The 26,303-nt window shown below is 47.6% G+C and overlaps 1 protein-coding gene across 9 annotated transcripts in view; it reads left to right on the forward strand.

The window, feature by feature from the left end:
- RIN2 (Ras and Rab interactor 2) overlaps nt 1-26,303 on the forward strand; it is a 252,358-nt gene that overhangs the window by 183,597 nt on the left and 42,458 nt on the right. For 8 of the 9 annotated variants that reach the window (XM_078371480.1, XM_054255260.2, XM_002747482.8 and 5 more), the window contains 2 exons: nt 20,653-20,845; nt 24,446-24,557. In XM_078371480.1, the coding sequence (XP_078227606.1) occupies nt 20,653-20,845; nt 24,446-24,557 (305 nt within the window). Of the gene's footprint in view, nt 1-20,652; nt 20,846-24,445; nt 25,267-26,303 lie in introns of all 9 variants that reach the window. The other variant, XM_054255261.2, reaches the window with a different exon arrangement.

Below are 26,303 nucleotides of genomic sequence, written 5' to 3' on the forward strand. Positions count from 1 at the left end.
GCCCAGCCACTCCTTTTCACTCTTTCACTAACTTTGTACTTCAAAAAAATCTGTACCTCAGTGTTCTCATCATTAAAATGGGGATAATAACAGAGCTGCCTCATAGGGTTTTCAGGAAGATTAAATGAGTGAATAGCTGTCAAGGACTCAGCACACTGCCTGACACATGGTAATTGACACACCATGTGTAGTTTTAAAAGGAGGTCTTTGGAGTAATTTCTTAGGTAATCCTACCCAGTCTTGTGGCTCTGATACCATCTATACATCGGTTATTCACAATTTATAATCCCTTGGCTGATCTCCTCTTTCAGTCCAGAGGTGTGTAACCCACTGCCCACTCAGGCAGGGCTCTGTCACAGGCGCACTCCTTCCTGGGTCTTCCTGTCGCAGTCACCATGCCTCTAGCTTCGTGGGCCTTGCAGTCATCCATGATGCCTCTATTCCTCTCATAACTGCCCCCTCCCATCCATCTCCAAATCCAGGCAGCTCTACCTTTTATTTTTCCTTTGAGACAGAGTTTCGCTCTGTTGCCCAGAGCCGGAGTGCAGTAGTGACATGACCTCAGCTTCCTGCAACCTCTGCCTCCCCGGTTCAAGCGATTCTTGTGCTTCAGCCTCCTGACATAGCTGGGATTACAGGCATGTGCCAAAATTCCTGGCTCATTTTTGTAATTTTAGTAGAGATGATGTTTCACCATGTTTGCCAGTCTGCTCTCAAACTCCTAGCCTCAAGTGATCCACCTGTCAGCCTCCCAAAGTACTGGGATTACAGGTATGAGCCACCGCGCCTGGCCTCTACCTTTAAATCGATCCAGGATGGGACCACCTATCACTAACACTGCTGCAGCCGCCTGCCTGGTGCCTCTGCTTCTACTAGCTCCACTTTCTCCAGGCTATTAGTCAAGCAGCATAGTGAACCTTTTAGTTAAGCTAAGTCCAAGACACATGTTTCCTTTGTTCAAAGCCTTTTGATAATTTTGCATCTAAAACCAAAATTATTATTATTATTATTGTTAAAGATGGAGCCTCCCTCTGTCACCCAGGCTGGAGTGTAGTGGCACAGTCTCAGCTCACTATAACCTCCGCCTCCAGGGTTCAAGTGATTCTCCTGCCTGAGCCTCTCGAATAGCTGGGATTACAGGCATGCGCCACCACGCCCGGCTAATTTTGTATTTTGAGTAGAGATAGGGTTTCACCATGTTGGCTAGGCTGGTCTCGGACTCCTGACCTAGGTGATCTACCCACCTCGGCTTCCCAAAGTGCTGGGATTATAGGTGTGAGCCACCGTGCCTGACCTAAAACCGAAATTATTGCCATGGCCTTCAAGACCTTACCAGATCTGACACCACCGCCATCTCTTCTCTAGCAGGCTCTCCCTACCACTCAGCTCCCGTCCCACTGACTTCTTTACCAACGTGGCTCCTGCCTCCAGGCCTTTGTAGCTGCTGTTCCTTCTGCCTGGAACATCTTTCCCTGAGGAAGCATTCACCCTTCAGCCCTCCTTTTCTTCTGCCTCCTCACCTGGCTTAATGTTTCTTCACTCACTTGCTTATCTGTGCATTTTTTTGTTTTTTGCTTTTGAAACAGAGTCTTGCTGCATCACCCAGGCTGGAGGGCAGGAGTGGTGGCATGACATCAGCTCACTGCAACCTCCACCTCACCGGTTCAAGCAATTCTTGTGCCTCAGCCTCCTGAGTAGCTGGGATTACAGGCATATGCCACCACATCCGGCTAGTTTTTGGTATTTTAATAGAGATGTTTCAGCATGTTGCCCAGGATACTCCTGAGCTGAAGCAAGCTGCCCACCTCAACCTCCCAAAGAGTTAGGATCACAGGCGTACAGCACCACACCTGGCCTGTCTGCATTTTCTGCCTCCCACCTCTAGAAGGTAGCTCTGTGAGAGCAGCGTTGGATCTGTCCTTCACCCTGGGATTGCAGGCCAGGGACAGTATCTGGCATAGAGAATGCACTCGCTAAGTATTTGTTGAATGGATAAAGGAATGGTGCCAAGCCCCTCAGTGATTCTGAAGTATTCGTGCATCAGAGACCTCTTGCAGGGGGCCACCAACCAGTGCATAAAATAATAAAAAGTTGGCCGGGCACAGTGGCTCAAGCCTGTAATCCCAGCACTTTGGGAGGCCGAGGCGGGTGGATCACGAGGTCAAGAGATCGAGACCATCCTGGTCAACATGGTGAAACCCCGTCTCTACTAAAAATATAAAAAATTAGCTGGGCATGGTAGTGCAAGCCTGTAATCCCAGCTACTCGGGAGGCTGAGGCAGGAGAATTGCCTGAACCCAGGAGACGGAGGTTGCGGTGAGCCGAGATCGCGCCATTGCACTCCAGCCTGGGTAACAAGAGCAAAACTCCATCTCAAAAAATAAATAAATAAAAATTTAAAAAATAAAAAGTTGAAAATATATGACAGGACCTAGGCTTCCTCCCTAGCAAAGAAATAGGGCAGAGGCCCTTCCTCCAGTCTCCATTCATGCCTCCTCCACCAGTTCTACCATGAGCTATTTTAATATTTGGCCATTAGAGTGGGAGCTGATTAAATCTCCCTCTGTGCCTCTGCTAATCTACCAAACAGAAGCCGGTAAGCCAGAGGCGAGACTGAGGGCTTCTTGCTCCTGATCTCTGCTCTTTCCCAAGGCGGTTTCCTGCTTCTTCTCTTCCCACTGCATACCTCCAAAGATGGAGAGTACAGGAACATAAGGCGTTTCACTCCCCTCTCCCTCCCGCCTGGTTCTACAGTCCATTTTCACTTAGGGGAAGCGGGTCTCTTTTGGGTAGGCCCACCAGGCCAGGGGTAGGTTCCACTCTCATCATCATGTGAACCCATCCCCTCTGGGCTGAGACAAATATCTAAAGATCACTTTGTTCAGCCGGGCACCATGGCTCACGCCTGTAATCTCAGCACTTTGGGAGGGTGAGGTGGGCTGATCACGAGGTCAGGAGTTAGAGACCATTCCGGCTAAATGGTGAAACCCTGTTTCTACTAAAAATACAAAAATTAGCCAGGCTTTGGTGGCATGCACCTGTAGTCCCAGCTATTCTGGAGGCTGAGGCAGGAGAATCACTTGAACCTGGGAGGCGGAGGTTGCAGTGAGCCGAGATCGCACCATTGTACTCCAGCCTGGGTAATAAGAGTGAAACTCCATCTCAAAAAAAAAACGATCACTTTGTCCTCAGGTGGAACAGAGGGATCCACAGAACCACCTCTCAAGCTATTGTCTGGGCTCAGGCTGCCTGTGCAGAATCCCTGGGATCCTGACTGGAGCAGGTCAATGAGGGCGGTGGCTTCCTTGTCCCTTCTTCCACTCTCCTGTAGCCATCACTCCTGCTGCCACCTTGCTGGTGCCCCCTAGCACAGGTTGATTGCTGTGGGTTGCCTGTGGTCCCATGTCTTCACTCCTCCTGCCCCACCACAGAACCAGACATGACACAGGAAATTCAAAATTCCTTGGCCAGCTCTTCTCAATGCGGCAATGTAGCAGCTGGTCATCACCTTTGGCCTCTTCTGGAAAGCTCTGAGCTTCCCAGTGGCTGTGTGACAGCATTGACATCAAAACCACAGGAGCCCCAGATGGCTCCTCCCTTGTACAAGTGTTTGCTTCTTCACTTGCCCAGCGGTGAGAACCGAAGATGAGAAGGGAAGGAGGGTGGCCACAGCCTGGGGAAAGGATGCCCAGAGTTCCACTTCCTTAAGTCTCAAGGGGACAGTTGTGGCCACGTTGGGGCTCTGTGCCCATTTGAACCAGACCCACCCTTACTTAGTGCTGCTTTTTAAATAATTTTCCACTGAAGTACAACATAACTTAGCAAAATTGCACAAATAAGAATACAGTAGATGAATGTCCACAGCATAAACACATCACGCCTCAGTGGCTTTGCTCATAGATCTGTAACGAATGGCCACAGGGCAGGCTGTGCAGCAGTAACAGGTTTATGGTGAGATGTTTTCAAGCCATGTCACCGAGAATTCTCAGCTATGATTATTTTGATCAATTTACCCCCAACCCCCTAGAATATTTCCATATTTCAACTCAACCGGGGGGGTCCTGAACATGCTTTCAATGAATTCTATGAGAGTTGACCAACTCTTTGCTACACTATTACCAATGCAGCAACAATTAAACTCAAATTAAAGAAAATATTTAAGTCGGGCCAGGTGGCTCACGCCTGTAATCCCAGCACTGTGGGAGACCAAGGAGGGTGGATCATGAGATCAGGAGTTTGAGACCAGCCTGGCCAACATGGCAAAACTCCGTCTCTACTAAAAACACAAAAATTAGCTGGGCGTGGTGGCACGCGCCTGGAATCCCAGCTACTCAGGAGGCTGAGGGAGGAGAATTACTTGAACCCAGGAGGTGGAGGTTGCAGTGAGTAGAGGTTGCAGCGAGCCGAGATCGCACCACTGCACTCCAGCCTGAGTGACAGAGCAAGGCTCCATCTTAGAAAAAGAATTTTAAAAAAGAAAAAAGTTTTTATTCAGTGGATCCTATTTACTAAAACACCAAGACAGTGGAGCCTGAAGATTTACACAACCTAAGGAAGGAAAAAATTGTAAACAAGTGAGTATCATGTAATGAAATGGGACATAATAGAAGAATTTGTCAGATGAACAGAGGAGGACACCAGATGTCTGGAGAACCTCAGGTAGGAAGCAGGTAACTCTAGGTCAGAGGTACCTCAGTTTCATTCATGAATGAGTGAGAAGTGTAAGAATGGCTTCCAGATCAAAAATGGCCTAAAGAGCTGCTCAGTCTGCCTTGATTGTTGATATCTGCTATGTTTGGGAAGGTTTTTAAGAGGGACATTTAAGATTGCTTTCTTTGATAACCAAAAGTAAAACATGTACAGGGTGGAAAAAGCACAATGCTGAAAATAATAATAAACAGCACCCTGACCCCGCCCCGCCCCACTCCAAGATGGAACCATTTTTGACTGTTGGGTTGGCTGATTTAATTCAATGCTTTTGCATTACAATCCATTCAAATGGCAGCACGTGCGTGACTTTTCACTGACTTACAAGGGTGTTTTTGATCATCCTGAAGTGCAGTTTCCTAGAAATTGATTCTGTTTTTGTTGACAGGTAGCACCTTCCAGTGCAGTGGCTGGCTTATCTCTCTGTAGTAAACCTCGGTCACACACCGTCACCAGCAGCATACTCTAGAGTTGGGCGTATTTTGTCCTCTGTAGGCTTTCCACTGCTGCTGTATTGGCAGTTGGTTCTGCCATAAAATATCTGTTCAGTTAGAATTCATCCAAGAATGAGTCACGCTAGGGGATAACACCACTGTAACCCAAAGCAATTAAATACTGCCAATCCATGGAACGCTTGCCTTTCCGAAAAGCAGAGTGCATGCCCCGGGCTCGAAGGGCATCAGGACCAAGACTGGAGCCCGCCTGGCTCCTTCTCCTGCCTGTTTTCGGCTCCAAGGGCAACCAAGACAACAGGTTCTTTGTTCCTCTTTCTTATTTTTACAGGAACAAATGAAAGCCTCTGCCAGCATTGACTCTGTATCTGGCCTTTTCATCTCTAGCTGGAGAGTCAGCCAGAGGAAGCTCCTAGGCAAAACAGCCACCACTTTTTCTTCCCTCCTGAAAATGGCAGTGTCTCCCCAGAGGCAGACATGCGCTTTTGTTCCCATTTCTGTGTCCTCTTCTGCTGGGCCTCAGCTGATAGACATAAAAATTACCAAAGGCCTTAAAAGTTTTTCAGAATAGCCCTCCTGCGACATGCTCTTACACATCTTTTTTGAGGAAGTCGGGCCTCCGCCCTCAAAAAGCAGCAGCCCTTTGCCACTGAGGAATAACATCTGTAACCCCAAATAATACTAGTGATTCGTTTTCCTTTTTGAGTTTAATGGGACACAGAAGGCCTTAAGGAATTAAATATGAACTTGCTTGCTCCAGGGGAACTGCACAAGTTGGAAAACTGGACCTAGGACCAGTTCGATCAATTTCTAGCATTTTGATCTCAAATAAGGAGATAAACTGAATGGTCTCTGATATCCCTTAAAACTTGGCTAAATATACAGGAGTACTTTCAAGACAATCCATTTCCCCAGGCCTCTCTGCCCACCATTTTCCCCACACTGGGTGGTGGGTGAAGGTTTCTTCTGCTTGACTATTTCCATGCTGTGAACTGGGTTAGCCAGGCCAGGCTCCTGATGTGTCCAGAATGGATTGAGACTTCCCTTCTTCCCCAGACTAATAGAATATTACAGAGACATGTTTCATTCTATTTCAAAATTCTATCCTTTTTTTTACCTTTAACTAGACTCAAGTTCTGAATTTCAAAATTCTAAAGAAATATTTTCATGTCTGAAGGTGTTAAGAAATCACTGGGCATCAACTTTTAGGTATTTTTGAAGTTGAAGCTTTTCTGGGAATTTTTTGTTTGCTCTGTGTGTGTGTGTGTGTGTGTGTGTGTGTGTGTGTGTAACAAAAATTGGAATTGGTCCTTGTGCCAGAGATTTTTAATTGATAGATATCCTCCTTTTGGGCTGTTATTTTCTGCCTCTCTTCTTTTTTTTTTTTTTTTTTGAGACGTAGTTTCGCTCTTGTTACCCAGGCTGGAGTGCAATGGCGTGATCTCGGCTCACCGCAACCTCCGCCTCCTGGGTTCAGGCAATTCTCCTGCCTCAGCCTCCTGAGTAGCTGGGACTACAGGCACGCACCACCATGCCCAGCTAATTTTTTGTATTTTTAGTAGAGACGGGGTTTCACCATGTTGACCAGGATGGTCTCGATCTGTTGACCTCATGATCCACCCGCCTCGGCCTCCCAAAGTGCTGGGATTACAGGCGTGAGCCACCGCGCCCGGCCCTGTCTCTCTTCTTAACAGGCCTCTGGCACTAATATTTTTCCAGAAGTTGTTGACCCCAGACCCTCACCTCTCTTCTCCCAGTGCCACTAAGCCCTGGCCTCGTCTCCCACCTAGCCAGGCATCTTGGCCATGGTTTGGCATTTGGAGTGTATATTTGTGTTCCTTTTGATACATGGTCAGAATCTACTGCTCCAAGAGCAGAACCATGGCTGGCACAAGACTCCAACTTCTGTCTCATCCTTGATTCATAAGACGACCCCTGCACTGGCCTCTTGTAGCTAGAAGCCTGGGCCCTCCAACAGTGGCACATTCCAGGGTGTGCCTTTCTTGCCATTGCAGCTGGTTAAGGCAACAGCCTGTAAAAAGGTTTTAGTCTGGCACGCAGCAAAAGGGAGGCTCCTGGAGGAGCATGATACACATGGAAATTTTAACACAAAAATATCAAGAGAAGTGGCTTTTGTTTTCTTTTTTTCATCTGAAACAACCAAAGTCCAGACTGAGCCTAGACACCAGTGGTAGTTGGAGAACTCTCCCACTTCCAGGCCCCGCTGGGAGCCAGCCTCTAGTAGCTTTGGGGTTTTGCTTTCTCTCAGGTTACATGAAATGATGCCCGGACAAGCTCCAGAGTTGTGTTTATACAACCGTATTTGTCAGCCCTAGAATGGAAACAACTTGCCTTGCTTTCTTTCTGTGACTATCCAAAAATCAGAGACAGTAAGAAGTCATCCTGGAAACTCCCACTGAGCAGAACCATTACTCATACTTTCAAAGACATTCCAGGCACTGAGAATCAGAAGTTCTTTCCAGGTTTGTTTTGCTAACACGTTCCTTTTTTCAACAAGAGTCCATTTTTAGACACAGGAAAACTGAGGCTCAGTGGTGCGTGGTGATGGGTGCAGGCCTCACAGTGATGAAGGGGGAACGCTGAGGCTCTGATTCAGGTCTGACTTCGAGTCCTCGTTCCACCCAACCATTGACGATTAGGAGGCTGAGGAAGACTAGAATTAGGGTTGATTCCATTGAAACTGACATGCCTTACCAGAAATATCATTGTGATTTCGGTGCACTCACATGGCAAGAGATGGGTGGCTTTGATTCCAGATAGATCGATGACTGAATGCAGAAACCCAGGCTGTGTGCACGGGGCTTCCACTCGGGTTTCTTCATACCTCGTGCAATGCACCTGCCTCCATCCGAGAGCTCTTTCCTGCCAGTGCTGCCTGTCCTCTACTCTCTCCTGCACTGAGCAGACCGCTTTTGTTGGAATCCTACATCTCATTCCCACTGCTGGAGTAAAAGCCTTTGTGTGTTTGGAGACCTTGGAGGGAGCACTGGTCTGGTACTAGTGGGCATGGAGCTGTTGTAATTTGAAACTAAAACTCATCACTGACTTCCCTTCTTCCCTTTCTTGTCGTCTTTTCTTCCACTCTGTAGACCGCGGGAACATCACTGACTTTTATAAACAAACCCACTCCAAGTCCACCCCTTGCTAGTTAACTTGAGCTTAGAAGGAGCATCCATGGGAGAAATTCATGAGCGATAAGGAAGGATTTGTTTTCTGAAAGGATTGGAGCTGCCTCCTTTTCCTGCCCCAGAGATGGCCAAAGGCCAGGGAGCTCTTGGTAGCTGTGGTGATTTTTGCTGCCCATTTCCTGATAAGCACAGAAACAAGAACGCTTTGTCTCCTGAGGCTGGAGCTGAGCAGTGATACTATTTGTTAGGGGGCCCCAGAAAGAAACTACTGGAGAGGCCCAGTGCCCTAAGAACATTTCTCCCTGCGCACTGAGCTCCTCCTCTTCCGTAAACCTTGCAGTCTGCAGATCACTTCCTCCTCAGGCCCCTGGTCACGCCGAAAGCAAACATTTTATTAACGCCTGCCCAGGGCTAGGCCTGAATAGGGCCTGGGGATGAGGCCAAGCTAGTAAGGGAGAGAAGTCTGACTAAGAGTGGAATGGGGTAGGTGCCCTGGAGGTGAGGGGACAATTAAGGAAGGAATGTGATGGGCCACAGGTTACTTGCAGCTGAAGAAGTTAAAGGATGAGGATTTGAACTCAGTTTGACAGATAGGTAGGTAGGAGCCAGATATGGCAGGAGACATTCCAAGTAGCTTGAACTCAGTAAGGAGGAAGCTGAGCAATGGCACGTAGATGCATCTACAAGATGATCTTCCCAGACTGAGCGGGGCGGCGGTGGGTGGGGGGTGTTCACACCTGGAATCCTTGCACTTTGAGAGGCCGAGGTGGGAGTATCGCTTGAAGCCAGAAGTTCGAGACCAGCCTGGCTAACATGACAAAACCCCATCTCTACTAAAAATACAAATATTAGCTGGGCATGGTGGCGCATACCTGTAATCCCAGCTACCTGGGAGGCAGAGGTTGCAGTAAGGTGAGATTGTGTTACCACTGCATTCCATCCCTGAGCAACAGAGTGAGACTATCTCAAAAAAAAAAAAAAAAAAGGAAAAAGCAAATTCAGCCCCATATGGTGGCTTACACCTGTATTCCCAGCACTTTGGGAGGCTGAGGTGGGTGTATCACCTGAGGTCAGGAGTTTGAGGCTAGCCTGGTCAACATGGCAAAACCTCATCTGTACTAAAAATACAAAAATTAGCCAGGCATGGTTGTGCACAACTGAAGTCCCAACTACTCAGGAGGCTGAGGCGGGAGAATTGCTTGAACATGGGAGGTGGAGGTTGCAGTGAGCCGAGATCGCACCACTGAACTCCAGCCTGGGTGACAGACTGTCTCAAAAAAAAAAAAGCAAATTCAGTGTCAGTATCTCCACCATCATTGGGAAACACACTGAGTACATGTAACTATTAAAATAAGCGATGACCATTAAAATTAAAACCATGCCTTTATGGATTACCCTGATATGTCCATCACTTTTGGGAAAATGTTGTCAGTTTCTAACACTGAGATGTTACAAAATGTGAAAATTGGGCCAGGCATGGTGGCTTGAGCCTGTAGCCCCAACTACTCAGGAAACTGAGGCTGAGGCAGGGGGACCTTTGAGGCCAGGAGTTTGAGAACAGCCTGGGAAACACAGCAAGACCCCCATCTCTAAAAAAGTATTTTTTTTTTTTTTTGAGACAGAGTTTCACTCTTGCTACCCAGGCTGGAGTGCAATGGCGCGATCTCGGCTCACCGCAACCTCCGCCTCCTGGGTTCAGGCAATTCTCCTGCCTCAGCCTCCTGAGTAGCTGAATAACTATTTTCTAAAAATTAAAAATTTAAACATCAAAAATTAATCTCCACTTTTTCAGCAATAGAGCTTTATTTTGTTTTCTGTTTGGGAGATAAGCAGTGTAAAGAATCTTAAGCCAGAATTTAGTCAGAGGCAAAAGCTATTAATATGGAATCTGGGCTCTGCTTTTGTTGTTGTTTTTGTTTTATTGATAAGAACTTATCACCCTGTTGATATTGAAAGCATTGTCTTTATTCTGTAGCCACTCACTAAGCATGTACCAGGTAAACAAGGAGAAACTGTTTTCATGAAAGTCTATGAGACCCCCAGGAACCTTCAGGGAACCAGCCCTCAGGCTTCAAGGAAAGCCAGGAATTTTTCTTAAAGACTGTTTCAGGAAGTGCCTGGCCAGAAAGGTGAGCCCTTGCAAGGAGAGACGTGGGAGGAGACTGACGCTCAGTCCTCCCAGTCCCTCTGGGGCAGTCCTTGTGGATTCCACCAGGATTGGCCTGGGAAAGCTGGCAAAGCAAGCAGGTGTCGCCCTTCCCAGAGGAGAGTTCTCCATACCTTGTGAAGCCTGACGTGGGAGAGAAGGTCGTGCCTAGGGCCAGGGTTTGGGGAACTCAGATAAAAGCCAAAAGCCAAGCCGCTTTTGAGAAGCTGTGACAATTCTTCCTCCAGCTAACCCTGCTGACCCAGTCATCCTAGTGTCTCCAGATGACTCATGTAAGTAGAAGCAAAACAGAGTGCCTTGATAAAATGTAAGGGTAGACCACAAATGGTTCCAGTTCAAGGCAGACGTGAGAGTGACTGTGCTGAGACACAGCTGCTCGCACAGACACATGGAAGGGAGCTGGAGAACCATGGACCGTCCCTTAGGAAAGCATCACTTGACTTAGGGACCACAGGCACCTCATTTGTTTCCATAGAGGATTTGCCATTCATTCTATGAGGGGTTTTCAGGTATTGTTAATTAACCAAACGAATCCCTTTTTAGGTGAATTATGATCTAACATCTGCTGTTGACTGAAAAATTCTTTTTTTTTTTTTTGAGACACAGTCTCCTTCTGTCACCCAAGCTGGAGTGCAGTGGCATGATCTCGGCTCATTGCAACTTCCACCTCCAGGGTTCAAGTCTTTCTCATGTTTCAGCCTCCCGAGTAGCTAGGACTGTGGAAGCGCACCACCGTGTCCAGCTAATTTTTGTACTTTTAGTAGAGATGGGGCTTTGACATGTTGGCCAGGCTGGTGGAAAATTCATGGTATATTTTAAGTATTTACTTGAAATCTCTTTTGTTCTTAAAAAAAATGAGGCACATCTTTTAAAAAATACAGATGACATTAAATTGTCCATTTAAAAAATCCAGTTTCTCAGGAGCACTATGCAAGGCAACTTGGATGTATGTCCCAGATAAAAGTGATTGTCTTGAATTATTTTAATTTTAATTTTATTTATTTATTGAGACAGGGTCTCACTCTGTTGCCCAGACTGGATTGTAGTGGAGTAATCACAGCTGTCTGCAGCCTCGACCTCCTAGGCTCAAGCAGTCTACCTCCCTCTGTCTCCCAAAATCCTGGGATTATAAGTATGGGCCACTGCACCAGGCTGTTTTTTATTTTATTTTATTTTATTTTTGAGATAGAGTCTCGCTCTTTCGCCCAGCTGGAGTGCAGTGGTGCAATTTCCACTCACTGCAAACTCCAACTCCTGGGTTCAAGCAATTCTCCTGCCTCAGCCTCCCAAGTAGCTGGGATTACAGGCACACACCACCACACCCAGCTAATTTTTGTATTTTTTTAGTAGAGATGGGGTTTCACCATGTTGGCCAGGCTGATCTTGAACTCCTGACCTCAGGTGATCTGCCCGCCTTGGCCTCCAAAGTGCTGGGATTACAGATGTGAGACACCTCGCCCAGCCCATAATTTTATTTTATTTTTAAATCTAAGCCAGATGTGGTGGCTCATTCCTGTAATCCCAGCACTTTGGGAGGCCAAGACAGGTGGATCGCCTGAGGTCAGGAGTTCGAGACCAGCCTGGCCAACATGTCAAAACCTCATCTCTACTAAAAAATACAAAAATTAGCCAGGTGTGGTGGCATACACCTGTAATCCCAGCTACTTGGGACACTGAGGCAGAAGAATCACTTGAACCCAAGAGGAGGAGGTTGCAGTGAGCAGAGATTACATTGTTGCACTCCAGCCTGGGTGACAGAGCCAGACTCCATCTCAAAAAGAAAAAAAAATCTAGGCCGGGCACAGTGGCTCACACCTGTAGCACCAGCACCTTGGGAGGCCGAGACGGATGGATCATGAGCTCAGGAGTTTGAGACCAGCCTGACCAACATGGTGAAACCCCGTGTCTACTAAAAATACAAAAATTAGCTGGGTGTGATGGCGGGTGCCTATAATCCCAGCTACTCGGGAGGCTGAGGCAGGAGAATCGCTTGAACCCAATAGGCAGAGGTTGCAGTGAGCCAAGATCGAGACACTGCACTCCAGCCTGGGTGATAGAGTGAGACTCCATCTGAAAAAAAACAAAAATCTAATTGCTCAGCTTAGTGAGCGTATGGTTTTACACACATAGAGGAGGTTTAGGGAGCGTTTTGTTTGACTTCTTTATTCTCATGTCCTACCACTGAGGGCAGAGCCACACAGAGCACCACACACGAGCTGGCACCCCTACCCCAATGGACAGGCACCTTGGTTGACAGTAAATTTGGCGTTTTGCCTTGACCTTTCTTTCTGCTATTTAACAGCCAAACACGGATTCTTATACTCGTCTAGAATAGCTGTTGACTGTACATACTCTGCCAGTACTTTTTCCCACAGAAACGATCTCACATCAAATTTCTGTGTATTTTTGCCTTACTAATTGTCTCTCATCTGCAAGGGCAAAGCATACACTTCAGATGAATGGTTGGGGATGGAAGTGGGGGCGCGGGTGATATACAGGTAAGTACAAGGGAGGCTTCATAACACACTTTGTCTAGATCGCAGTTGCTAGGGCTGGTCATTAGGGGCTGTGTTGGTAGACGGTACTATCTTCTGGAATTCTGAATTAGGACAAGAAAAGGCATCCATCGTTTGGAAGCTGTGCTCTGTGTCGATGGTTTCTCTGAGGTGAATCTGATTCTGGCAATGTTAGTAAAACTCAGCCTTGTCTACCTGCTTGTCCTACTCAGAATGAGCTCTCTGCAACCACTGATTCTTCCACCAGCTCAGGCGGCTTACACTGGGCCATCGAAGGGAGGAAATCCAGCCCAGTGGAAAGGCCTCTCTCATCCCATACTCCAAAGAGCCTTGACCTGTTCGTCAGGAGAGCAGAACAGGTGCTGGAGAACCCTGCCCTTCCAAAGGGTAGAATACCCACCCATCTGCTTCAGAGCCATGAGGCCCAGCTTTGGTTGGAACTGGGATAGGTGGAGGCTATGACTTCTGGGTGAGTGTTCTCTGCCCCTAGAGGCACCTTATACTTTGCAGGGCAGTCTCTGGTTTGCCCAGTGTACTCACACGTGAGTCACTGTATCTGTCCCTAAGTTTTATCTCCCCATGATAGCAGCTCTAGACACCAGTGGTCGTGGCTGAACAAATAAATGACTTTTAGAGTCATAAAAACTCAGGGAGATGGTAGATATTATTACTTCTCCTCCAACCTCTTATTTTGAGAAATTTCAAACATTATGGAAAAGTTACAAAGATAGCACTGTTCACCCCATTCACTGTGTTGAAATTCTGCTACATCTGCTTTATCTCCCTATTTTTTGTTCTTTTTAGGGGGAGCTGACCATTTGATACTTTCAAACGTTTTGGCACTTTACCCTTAAATTTTTCAGTATGCATGTGCTAAGAAGAGCATTTTTCCTATATAAGCATAATAAAATTATCAAGCTTAGGAATTTCTCCTTTTTTTATTTTATTTTATTTTGTTTTTGAGATAAGGTCTTGCTCTGTCACCCAGGCTGGAGTGCAATGGTGTGATCTTGGCTCACTGTAACCTCCACCTCTCGGGTTCAAGCAGTTCTCCTGTCTTAGCCTCCCAAGTAGCTGTAGCTGGGACTGTAGGCACACACCACTGTGCCCAGCTAACTTTTTTTTTTTTTTTGAGACAGGGTCTCACTCTGTTACCCAGGCTGCAGTGCAGTGGCCCCATCTCAGCTCACTACAACCTCCACCTCCCAAACTCAAGCCTCCCACCTCAGCCTCTCAAATGGCTGGAACCAGAGGTGCTCTCCACCGTGTGCAATTCTTTCCTGTATATTTTGTAGAAACCAGTTTTTACCCTGTTGCCGCAGCTGGTCTCAAACCCCTAAGCTCAAGCGATCCGTTCACCTTGGCCTCCCAAATTGCTGGGATTACAGGTGAAATTGTCCTTCGTAGATCTTTTTATACGGATGCCATATAAGTTCAATGTCATGCACTCCATGTAGTTATCACATCTCTTTATTCACCTTGAACCTGTATTAATCCTACAGCCTATTAAAATTCATGCCATTGACATTTTTGAAGTTTTGGCCATTGGTTTTGCAGAAAGTCACTGAATTTGGATTTTTCTGATTGTTTTCTCCTGTATACATTCAGGTTAATTATATCTGGGGGTGACATGGTAGCTTTCTCGAAGCCTCACGTCGGGGGCACATGATGTCATATTTGGAGGGGTTAACACAGATCACTTGGTTAAGATGGCATCTGCCGGGCGTGGTGGCTCATGCCTGTAATCCCAGCACTTTGGGAGGCCGAGGCGGGCAGATCGCCTGAGGTCGAGAATTCAAGACCAGCCTGACCAACATGTAGAAACCCTGTCACTACTAAAAATACAAAATTAGGCAGGCGTGATACATACCTGTAATCGCAGCTACTCAGGAGGCTGAGGCAGGGGAATCACTTGAACCAGGGATGCAGAGATTGCAGTGAGCCCAGATCATGCCACTGCACTCCAGCCTGGTGACAGAGTGAGACTCCGTCTCAAAAAAAAAACAAAAAAAAAAAAACCCATCCCAGCACTTTGGGAGGCCGAGGCGGGTGGATCACGAGGTCAAGAGATCAAGACCGTCTTGGTCAACATGGTGAAACCCCGTCTCTACTAAAAATACAAAAAATTAGCTGGGCATGGTGGTGCGTGCCTGTAATCCCAGCTACTCAGGAGGCTGAAGCAGGAGAATTGCCTGAACCCAGGAGGCAGAGGTTGTGGTGAGCCGAGATCATGCCATTGCTCTCCAGCCTGGGTAACAAGAGCAAAACTCTGTCTCAAGTCAAAAAAAAACACCAGTTTCCTCCATTGCCAGGGTAACTTTTCGTTTTCTAAGTCATTAAGTGATCTGTGAGGTGGTATTTTAAGACTATGATCATCCTGTTCCTAAGTCTTTCACCTTCTGATTTGAGCATCCACTCCCAATTCTTGCTTGCATTGATTACTACCTGGTGGTGAAGGTATTATTATTTACTATTTTCAGATAAAAAGACGAGGCTCAGAAAGGGACCTGAGCAAGGTGTCACATGCCCGGCTGGGCTAGAAGAGGGACCTCATGCTTCCTGCCCTGAGCTTGGCACTGTGGCCATTCCATGATGACCGTATTTTTATCGGAATCTCCTAGATTATATCGCAGTGGTTTGTGTTTTGTGAACCTCTATTCACTGCCTTCCCTACTGTTTGCATGCAGACACCTTTCTTAGAAAGGATTTGTTTCTCTTAATCTAATCAAGTTCTATCGTAGGTTGAGTTACCTGGAAGGAGAGCCTGATTCAGGGCTTCTTGTGCAAGTGATTCAGGAGCAGCCTGCCAAGGAGTAAGGGATCCAGGATGGGACAGGGAGGAAGAAAGGCAAAGACGTGGGCTCAGCCTCGTCCCATAGGGAGCTCAGCAGCATGAATATCCCCCCAGAGTTGTCGCACCTCAGGCTAGAAGGCCACTCTTCTCCATCTCACGTATGTAGAAAGTACATATCAGTATGTCATTGGCAGTGGGTCTGCTCTCAGGGAGAGGATGTGGCTTCCTGGGCATTTCCAGGAGAAGAGGGGCAGCTGTGAGCTTTCCGAAGCCAACACTCGCAGCAGCTGGGGCACGGGTGCCTGCCCTAGGGGACAGGCTCTAAGTGGGGCACCAGTAGCATCCCCTACATGCTCAATGTTCTGCATTAGTTCTTTCCTGAAGGTTTTTCCTGCTAAAAGCCAATTTGTCCTGTAATAATACGATATAAACCCCAAGTAGCTGGCTGAACGAAGGAGTTAGCCTAGTCATTTGCAAAGGCAAGGGATAATTTATGGTTGTTCCTTTATGAGGTCCCATGAATCTTATTCACCACCTTCCTGTCTGGGCCCTGGTTTTTAGGCTGAGGTCACTTGTCAGAACAAAGGCTTTTCAGTTCCTTGAAACCACTGAGGAGTCACAGGAGTTGCCCTTCTAGAGCAGGAAGATATGTCAACATGTTTACTTTCAGCACACATGAGCGTCACGATTGTCATGTTCCACACCATCCAATTTGGTCTTGGCAAAACACGGCCAACCTGAGATGGCAGTGATAAAATATTTCTTTAGGCGCCAAGAATTCTTTTAGTGGCATGCTGCCCATCCCCCGCCCCCAGCCCCTAACAAAACAAAAGCAAACCCCTAATTGGATCTGAGTTAATATGCACATTTTCCTGCATGCAAACAGGATCTCAGGCCAGTGCTCCTCGCAGTGTTGTCCTCAGGTTGGCAGTATCGGTGTCCCTGAGAACTTGTTAGAAACGTGATGTCTCTGGCTCACCCCACACCTGCAGAAGCTCCGAGTCTGAAACCAGGAATCTGTGGCTCAACAAACTGCAAGTGACTTTCACACAGGCTCTCAAGCTTGACAAGCACTGATCCAAAGCAGTGGTTGTAAACTTGGCTGCACATTGGGATCCCCTGGGAAGTTTTTTTTTTTTTTTTTTTTGGAGATGGAGTCTTGCTCTTTTGCCCAGGCTGGAGTGCAGTGGCACAATCTCGGCTCACTGCAACCTCCACCTCCCAAGTTCAAGCGATTCTCCTGCCTCAGCCTCCCGAGTAGCTGGGACTACAGGCATGCGCCACCACGCCCAGCTAATTTTGGTATTTTTAGTGGAGACGGGGTTTCATCATGTTGGCCAGGCTGGTCTTGAACTCCTGACCTTTGGTGATCCCCACCCCGGCCTCCCAAAGCGTTGGGATTACAGGCATGAGACACTGCACCTGGCATTTTTTTTTTTTTTTTTTTTTTGCTTTGAGACAGGGTCTTGCTCTGTGTCCCAGGCTGGAGGGCAGCAGCATGATCTCCACTCACTGCAACCTCTGCCTCCCAAGTTCAAGTGAGTCTCCCACCCCAGCCTCTTGAGTAGCTGGAACCACAGGTGCCTGCCACCATGCCTGGCTACTTTCTGTATTTTAGTAGAGACAGGGTTTCACCATGTTGGCCAGGCTGGTCTCGAACTCCTGGTCTCAGGTGATCTGTCTGCCTTGGCCTCCCAAAGTGCTGGGATTACAAGCATTAACCATGGTGCCTGGCTTTTTTAGGTGATTTTTATCAGCAGCGAGGGTTGAGAATCACTTGTCTAAAGCTGGCTCTTTTACCTTCTGTGAAAGGAATTTTAACACCAGCTTCACTTTGAAAAGTATGTTTCGTTAACTGCAGATATTCGCTTCACAATCCCTGCAGGGCCTTTTGGCATTTGCAGAAGGAGAAACTATTCTTTTGGCACAGAGTCTTCTACCTGGAAACTTGTAGCAGAAGTTGAGGAAAGCTTTCACATATTTGAGAAGAAATGAAAAGATGAATATTGAATGAATGAGTGACATTCCTTAGACCTTCAGAAAGTCACGAAGGTGATGGGGAGAAGTTAGAACATGGTCTCTGCCCAGTCCACATGCCAACACTGGGTATTATTGAGTCTTCAACACCCAAAAATGATCAGCATAGGTTGGCTTCTTCTAAATTCAGTCCCACTTTTTAGGAGTAGAGTTGTCCATGTGGAAATATCATACTTCCTTTCTTTTTTTTTTTTTTTTTTTTGAGACGGAGTTTCACTCTTGTCACCCAGGCTGGAGTGCAATGGCGCGATCTCGGCTCACTGCAACCTCCACCTCCTGGGTTCAGGCAATTCTTCTGCCTCAACCTCCTGAGTAGCGGGGACTACAGGCAGGCACCACCATGCCCAGCTAATTTTTTGTATTTTTAGTAGAGACGGGGTTTCACCATGTTGACCAGGATGGTCTCGATCTCTTGACCTTGTGATCCACCTGCCTCAGCCTCCCAAAGTGCTGGGATTACAGGCTTGAGCCACTGCACCCGTACCCTTTCTTTAATTTCCTTTTGGTAACTCTCATCTTACATTCAGTTTCATTATCCATCCTTCTCAGTGCTAAGACATTGTCTATGTCACGTAGTTGAGTTCCTTTGGGTTTAGAGGTTTGAAGACCATATAGACCCCAAGCTAAACCTGCTTGTTTGGACACGAATGGTCAGGTCTGGTGTCCCTTGGCTGCCCCAGGACAAGGCTTGTTGACCTGCTCCTCGAGAGCCAGGGAAAGTGTCAGTTCTGGGTTTGGTAAAGGGTGAGAGACCCCAGAGCAAAGCTGCCTTGGATGGGAATGTCAGCCCTTCCCTCTGACCAGAGGCTTGACCTTGAGTGAGACCCTGACCTGAGCCGAGCCTCTCCTGGTCCTCTGGAAAACAGGGTCATGGTGTCTGTGGTTCAGGGCTGTCGAGAGGAGTAAATGAGAGAATGTGGGTAAAGGGCTTGGCACACAACAGCCACTACATGTATACAGACTGACCTGTGTCCCTGACCTGACTTGGTACCCACAACGTTGGATAAATAGCAGCGTATGTGTGATTTCTAGCTCTGCTGCTTCGAGGCTGTTGTAACCCAGGACAGCTCAGTCACTTCTTAGACCTCAGTCTTCTCATCGGTAAACCAAGAATTAAACACTCCCTGACAGAACCAGTATTGGCACCAAAAGGACGTCAATATGATCTGGTCTGTAAGATATAACTCACATACCATAAAATTCATCCTTTTAACATGTATTGATTCTTTCATGGGTTTTTAGTACATCCACAAATTGTGCGATTATCATCACTATCTAAAACCAGAACTTCTCCATCACCCCAGAAAGAAACCTGGTACCTGTTTGCAATCACTCCCCATCCTCTTGTATCTCCCCCATTCTCCGGCACCCGCCAATCTACTCTGTGTCTCTGTGGATTTGCCTCTTCTGGGGGTTTCATGTAAATGGAGTTATTCATTCAGTATGGACCTTACACGCCTGGCTCCTGACACTGAACATAAGGCTTTTGAAGTTTATGCCTGTTGTGGTCTGTGTCAGCGCTTCATTCCTTTCTGTGCCTGGATCATATTCCATTGGAAGGATAGATTACTTTGTTTTTCTTCTTTTTTTGAGACAGGGTCTCACTCCTGTTGCCCAGGCTAGAGTACAGTGGTGGTATCATGATTCACTGCAGCCTTAACCTCCCAGGCTCAAGCAATCCTCTCACCTCAGCCTCCCGAGTAGCTGGGACTACAGGTGCACATGACCACACCTGGCTGATTTTTGTATTTTTAGTAGAAATGGGATTTTGCTATGTTGTGCAGCCTGGCCTCAAACTCCTGGGCTCAAGTGATCTGCTTGCCTCAACCTCCCAAAGGGCTGTGATTACAGGCATGAGCCACCATCTCTGCCACATTTTCTTTATCCACTCATCAACTGACAGACATTTGGGTGTTTCCACTTGGTAGCTGTCATGAATAACGTCAACATGATTTTACAAATAGCACAGCATCACTCCACTGTGAAGTTTTATCATAAATAATGTCAGTAATAAAAAGGCTTAGATTTGTGAGAAGAAATACAATCCAATCATTCAGGTACAAAATAAATGTGTGTGAGTGCATTTGCCTTTAGACTGGGCATACTTGTGCTTGTGAGAAGTGCTACTGAGCATTGGGAACTCATGGTTACTATCCATGCTATTTCGCATTTAAGGTTCTGTCCTCGAAGTCAGAAATGCTTTATGCCGGCCAGGTGCTGTGGCTCACGCCTGTAATCCCAGCACTTTGGGAGGCCAAGGTGGGCAGATCACCTGAGGTCAGGAGTTTAAGAACAACCTTGCCAACATGGTGAAAGTCCATCTCTATTAAAAATACAAAACTATCTGGGCATTGTGGTGGGCACCTGTAATCCCAGCTACTCAGGAGGCTGAGGCAGGAGAAGCTTGAACCCAGAGGCTTGAACCCAGGAGATAGATGTTGCAGTGAGCCGAGATCGCACCACTGCACTCCAGCCTGGGCAACAAAACAAGACTCCGTCTCAAAAAAAAGGAAAAGGGTTTTATGCCAGAAGACAAAGCCTGAATAAATGGCATTTAGGATGCTTAGAACCTTTTGAAAATGGGGTTAGGAATAGAAAGTCAGGTCTGTCCAGGGAAAAGTGTTCTTTTTAATATTAGAGATATAGGGTAAAATAAAACATTGTGTCTGCCCTCAGAAAGCTTTCAGTCTGGAAGAGAAAATCATTAAGGAGGTGATCACAAGATGGGATATGTGGGCAGCAACCCTGGCCTATGAGCTTGTGGGGATGGTCTCCTTGTTACGGAAATGGTACCGCCGCCAGCTGACCCTGCTGCTTCTCTTTCTCCTAGCATGGTAAGACACAAGGATGATGGCTATTCTGAGGAAGAGGACGTGAAGGCCTGTGCCCGGGACTCAGGTTATGACAGCCTCTCCAACAGGCTCAGCATCTTGGACCGGCTCCTCCACACTCACCCCATATGGCTGCAGCTGAGTCTGAGTGAGGAGGAGGCAGCAGAGATCCTGCAGGCCCAGCCTCCGGGGGTAAGACTCAGAACCATGGGATGCAGGTTGAGGCAGGCAGGACTGCCACCGGCTGAAAGAAAAACACTTGCAGTTAGTTCCAGAAAGTTCTTCCCGGCTTGTAGGGAGCACGTTTCCTGATGAGTAACTGGTTTGCAATGCAGGGAAATTCTGGAAACCCAGGAACAGAGCACTTCATGATGTGTCTTTCTGTCTGTCTGCTCAATTACCATAGGAGACACAAGGACCCAGCAGAGTAACTGGGCATCTGAGTAGGGGCCACTGGCCAGAAGCTTGGGTCTGACCTCTTGAGCCTGGACTCTGAGGAGGAGCCTGAGTCTGGGCTCCTTGGTGGCCTCTGCTGCCTTCTCCTTCTGAGCCCGGGAGCAAGGCCAGGGTCCAGCCATCCAAGCTGGGACCCAGCCTTCAAAAGTTCTGTGTCTGCAGACTTGCCTGCTCTGTAGTCCTCTTTTCTCTGGGCCTTCCACACAGACCAAAGTCTAATTTGGTTTTCTCAGCCACTGTCTATCCAAGACCACTGTCCGTCCCATTCACACCACTCCATAACTTGCGGAAGGTCCTCAGAAAAGCGTGGTGGCTCACGCCTGTAATCCCAACACTTTAGGAGGCCGAGGTGGGTGGATCACTTGAGGCCAGGAGTTCAAGACCAGCCTGAGCAATACAGTGAAACCCTGTCTCTACTAAAATTACAGAAATTAGCCCAGCATGGTGGCACATGCCTGTAATCCCAGCTACTCGGGAGGCTGAGGCAGGAGAATCACTTGAACACAGGAAGTAGAGGTTGCAGTGAGCAGAGATTGTGACACTGCACTCCAGCCTGGGCAACAAAGAGAGCATTGGTGTACAGTGTCTGCTTCCAAAGAATAAATACAGTACATCACAGATAAAATAAGACTTAACACACAGCACACGATAGAGACCAAGAAGTAGGTGGAGAAGCAAGGAGAAAATCCCCTGAGTAGCTAGCTGAGTAATGTCATCAGAGTTGGGCACCAAATACATTTTTGAGTTTCCTAGCAGTCAGAGTTTAAAAACATATGAATCTTTTTTATTCCTAATCAGGCAGAAACAGGCAGAACTAAGACCTCTGCTAGAACATGTTCATTTCCCGTCTTTGCAGAGAATCCCTTGGCCAAAACACAGAGCTGCTGCCTCTAGTTTTGCTCCATAGGATCAGGATTTCCCCACCTTCTGTGAAGACTCACTTTCAGCCAGTTGAATTGTCTGCTCTTGCATTTCTGCAAAAAATTCTGAAGACAGAAGTTGCTGCAGAGCTAGGCAATGGCCTGCCCAGCTCCCCCTCCCAGGATAGGGCACGTCCACTCCTGCTGAGACCTGCCTGGGAAACAAGCCAGGCATGTCCTCTCCATCCACCTGCCTGATCCCCGCACCGGGCCTGCCTGATGAGATTGGGCAGGTTGAGGGCAGGGCTAGGACAGGAGTAACGTGGACCAGGACAGACAAGAATAAGGAAGGGAGAGGCCAGGTGTGGTTGGTCAGGCCTGTAATCCCAGCACTTTGGGAGGTCGAGGCAAGCAGATCACTTGAGGTCAGGAGTTTGAGACCAGGCTGGCCAACATGGCAAAACCCCGCCTCTACTAAAAATACCAAAATTAGCCAGGCGTGGTGGCATGCACCTGTAACCCCAGCTACTCTGGAGGCTGAGGCAGGAGAATCGCTTGAGCCCAGGAGGTGGAGGTTGCAGTGAGCTGAGACCACACCACTGCACTTCAGCCTGGGTGACAGAGCCAGACTCTGTCTCAAAAATAAAATAAAATAAAATAAAATAATGAAGAGAGAGAAAAGAAGGTGGGTGAAAGTGTGTGAAGGAGGAGGATTGGAGAGACTGGCCATGGTGGCATGAGTGAAGTGGGCTTTGGGGGCGCCTATCCTTAATGATTCTACAGTCTGAGATAGGGGTCCACAAACTCTTTCTGTAAAGGGGCAAAGTGTAAATATTTTTGGCTTTGCAGGCCACACAGTCTCCGCCACAACTACTCCACCATGCCATTGCCATGCAAAAGCAGCTGTAGACAATGTGTAAGTGACGGAGCATGGCTGCGTTTCAGTACAACTCAGAAACAGATGGCAGGATGGATCTGGTCTGCAGGCCAGACTGTGCCAACCCCTGATGTAATGTAAGGCTGCAGTCCTCCATAAAATAAGGCCTAGCGGTTGTACTGCTTGGCCCCAAGGCTCAGGGAGCTCTCCACCTGCAGCAGGGAGGGATACTTCCTCTCCTACCAACCAACAGCGGCCTCTCTGCAGTGCGGTGGCTTCTTCCCCATCAGGACGCTATTTAGGAAGCATGTGCTTCAGCTTTTGGGTGTCCCAGAGACACCGACTCCCAGAACCTGCAACTGGATGAATCCTGTGGAGGCATCCCCATGGTGCCAGGAGAAAAGAGACCTCAAAAGTCTCTCCATTTCATTCTTCACCAGACACCCAATTCCCATCCCCATCTTCCCATCCCCTGCATAAAGTATCTTAGGAGCTATTAACTGGACATAAAGAGAGGAGCAAAGGTTAAGTGGGGACAAAATGAAAGGGTGTAGAAATGTAGGGAGGGGTAGAGATTAAGGTGCTTAAGTGCAGAGGTAGCTAAAGAAACATGACAGACAGAATAAGATCCTTGGAGAAGGGTCATGCCCTACAGAAGAGAACCAGGACTCAGCTGGGCTGCCACGTGCCATACTCCAGAGAGAGTCACTTCTTTTGTAGGCTAGGTGAATGGTATGTCCTGGAGTTGTGCAGTGCACGGCCTGCACAACAGTACACAGCATACTTACCTCTGCACTGATGAGGGCCAGAATGGTGTCCTGAGATCAGCACTAGGAATTGGACTGTTTTAAGTACTTTAAAGACACCATTAGGATCTTGACGGAACTGGTGGAATGTGAACTGAGTCAGGAATGAATTAACAGCCTCCATGTTCACTGGAGCGAACTTCAGAGTGCATCCAACCCAACCAAATGGAACAGCCATCTTCAGCTCCAGTAGATTGTTGCCTGGTCTTGCTATATTATCTCATTTTACAAGAGGAGCTAGAAATTGAGATTGCAATTTGAAAACAAAAAAACAAAGCAACGTCTGTTTTTTCACTGTCGGCAAACAAACTTAAATTTCTATTGTAAATATCCTCATAAACCAAATTAACCAATGAACTCCCAATTCACCACCTATGGTTTAGCCATGTTACCTGTGTGAGGAATTTAGGTCTTATCAACAAGATATGTAAGACAGGGTCTGGAGACTGTAACTCATATTAGACTCATCATACAAGACAGAAGCTGCAAAGTGTAACTCCAGCAGTGAAACAGTCACCAAGCGGAAAATGGTTGTGCAGACCAGGGGAGTTCTTAGCCCCATGGAGAAGCTTCTGTCAGAGGGAAAGCAGGATTCTTTTCAAGCCAGTAATCAAGAAAGGTGTCTGCAGCTTGGGTTCTGAGCACCCCTTTCTATGATAGGAGAGTTTCCTGCACGGACCCACGCAGTTTGGATATGAAGGGGTGCTATTCATCGGGTGTGAGGAAAATCAGATGCTTGGTTTCCACCATTCTGGATGTTTCCTAAAGCTTGTATTTCTTTTCTCGCCACTAGATCTTCCTGGTTCATAAGTCTACGAAAATGCAGAAGAAAGTCCTCTCCCTCCGCCTGCCCTGTGAATTTGGGGCCCCACTCAAGGAATTTGCCATAAAGGAAAGCACATACAGTAAGTGGTCCTTGGATGCCCAGGTCCTGACTGACGTGAGGGCCGCGAGGCTCTGTGGGGAGTGGGAATGGAAGGAGCTCTGGTTTTGAGATGGGCAGACATGGGTCTGAGTTTTGGCTGTGAATGACTAGGGCAGGTAACCTACTCCAGGAGCCTCAGTTTTCTTGTCTGTATAATGGGGTGATGGTAACCTTTGAGTTGTTAACGAGTCAAACAACCTGAATGTAAAGTGTGCAGCCTACTGCATGGCATACGGTGGGGTGCTAACAGAGGCTGACTTCCACTCCCCCTACTCAGTTAACTGGGTCATGAATTCAGTTCCCGGGTTTGCTGATGACTGGGTTTGCAGGGAGGCTGTAGTGAGAGAGCCCTTTCATGGTATCTAATGCTAAGGCTTGTGTTTGCACATCTTCATGAATAAATAATCCCCGAGCAGACCTGTTCCCTCCAGACAATCGCTGTTCAGTCTTCTATGAAACGCAGCTAATCAGAGGCAGAATCCGACCTTTCGGCGAACATTTTGAAGGGAGAGCAGTGTTGATTCTCTTTCTGCTGTTCCGCGATCGGTCATTGGAAATGTGAAGTGTCGGGAGGCCAAGTTTTAAATAAAAAAAGGAACACGCAGTTCTGATGTACTGCCAGCCTCCAAGAAGGGATCGGAAGATGACTCTGCACATCCACGGGGAGGAGGCTTCCCTGGGAACCTCGGGTGAGCAGTGGGAGGAGCAGGCCAGGAGGAGAGAGCTCAGAAGCCAGACGGAGCCTGGGATTCCCACTGGCTTCCCGATTTCCCATCACCTTGCCTCCTGCATTTGGAGAAGCTGAAGGTGTAGATGGAGGTCAGTTTCAGGGCTGAGGTGAGATTCTACTCAGCCGGGAGGGCACAGTCTTGCTGAGCCAAATGACCTTTAACTGTCAGTGGAGGGTAAAACTTGCCAGGCTGTCTGTGATCCGCCTCTGGCTCAACTGTCAACCTGATCTCACAAGGCCACAAAGTCATGGATACCAGGGAGAAACCTCCCCCCGAAAGGCACATGAGCAGGCAGAACCCAGCCAATAATGTAAATACATTAGGATGCACCCAGAAGGTACATTGCAAACCCACTGTTTGAAAGGTAATGAATTCATATTGACTTAATAATGTGCTAGGTGAATTGATAATGACTTTATATTAGGTAATTCTGAATTGGCTTTTGAAAGTCTGCAAGAGGCTGGGCACCATGGCTCATACCTGTAATCCTAGCACTTTGGGAGGCCAAGGCCAGAAGGTTGCTTGAGCTCAGGAGTTTAAGACTAGCCTGGGCAACATGGCAAAACTCTGTCTCTACACATACACACACACACACACACACACACACACACACAATTAGCCAGGCATGGTGGCACATGCCTGTAGTCCCAGCTACTGAGGAGGCTGAGGTGAGATCACCTGAGCACAGTGAGCTGTGATCATGCCACTGCACTCCAGCCTGGGCGACAAAGCCAGACTGTGTCTTTGTGTCTTATTTTTTTTTTGAGACAAAGTTTCACTCTTATCACCCAGGCTGGAGTGCAATGGTGCGATCTCGGCTCACTGCAGCCTCTGCCTCTCGGGTTCAAGCGATTCTCCTACCTCAGCCTCCCAAGTAGCTGAGACTACAGGCGCATGCCACCACATCTGGCTAATTTTTTGTATTCTTAGTAGAGACAGGGTTTCGCCATGTTAGCTAGAATGGTCTCTATCTCCTGGATTACACGGGTGAGCCA

This window comes from Callithrix jacchus, chromosome 5, assembly GCF_049354715.1.
Source record: "Callithrix jacchus isolate 240 chromosome 5, calJac240_pri, whole genome shotgun sequence".
NCBI lineage: Eukaryota > Metazoa > Chordata > Mammalia > Primates > Cebidae > Callithrix > Callithrix jacchus.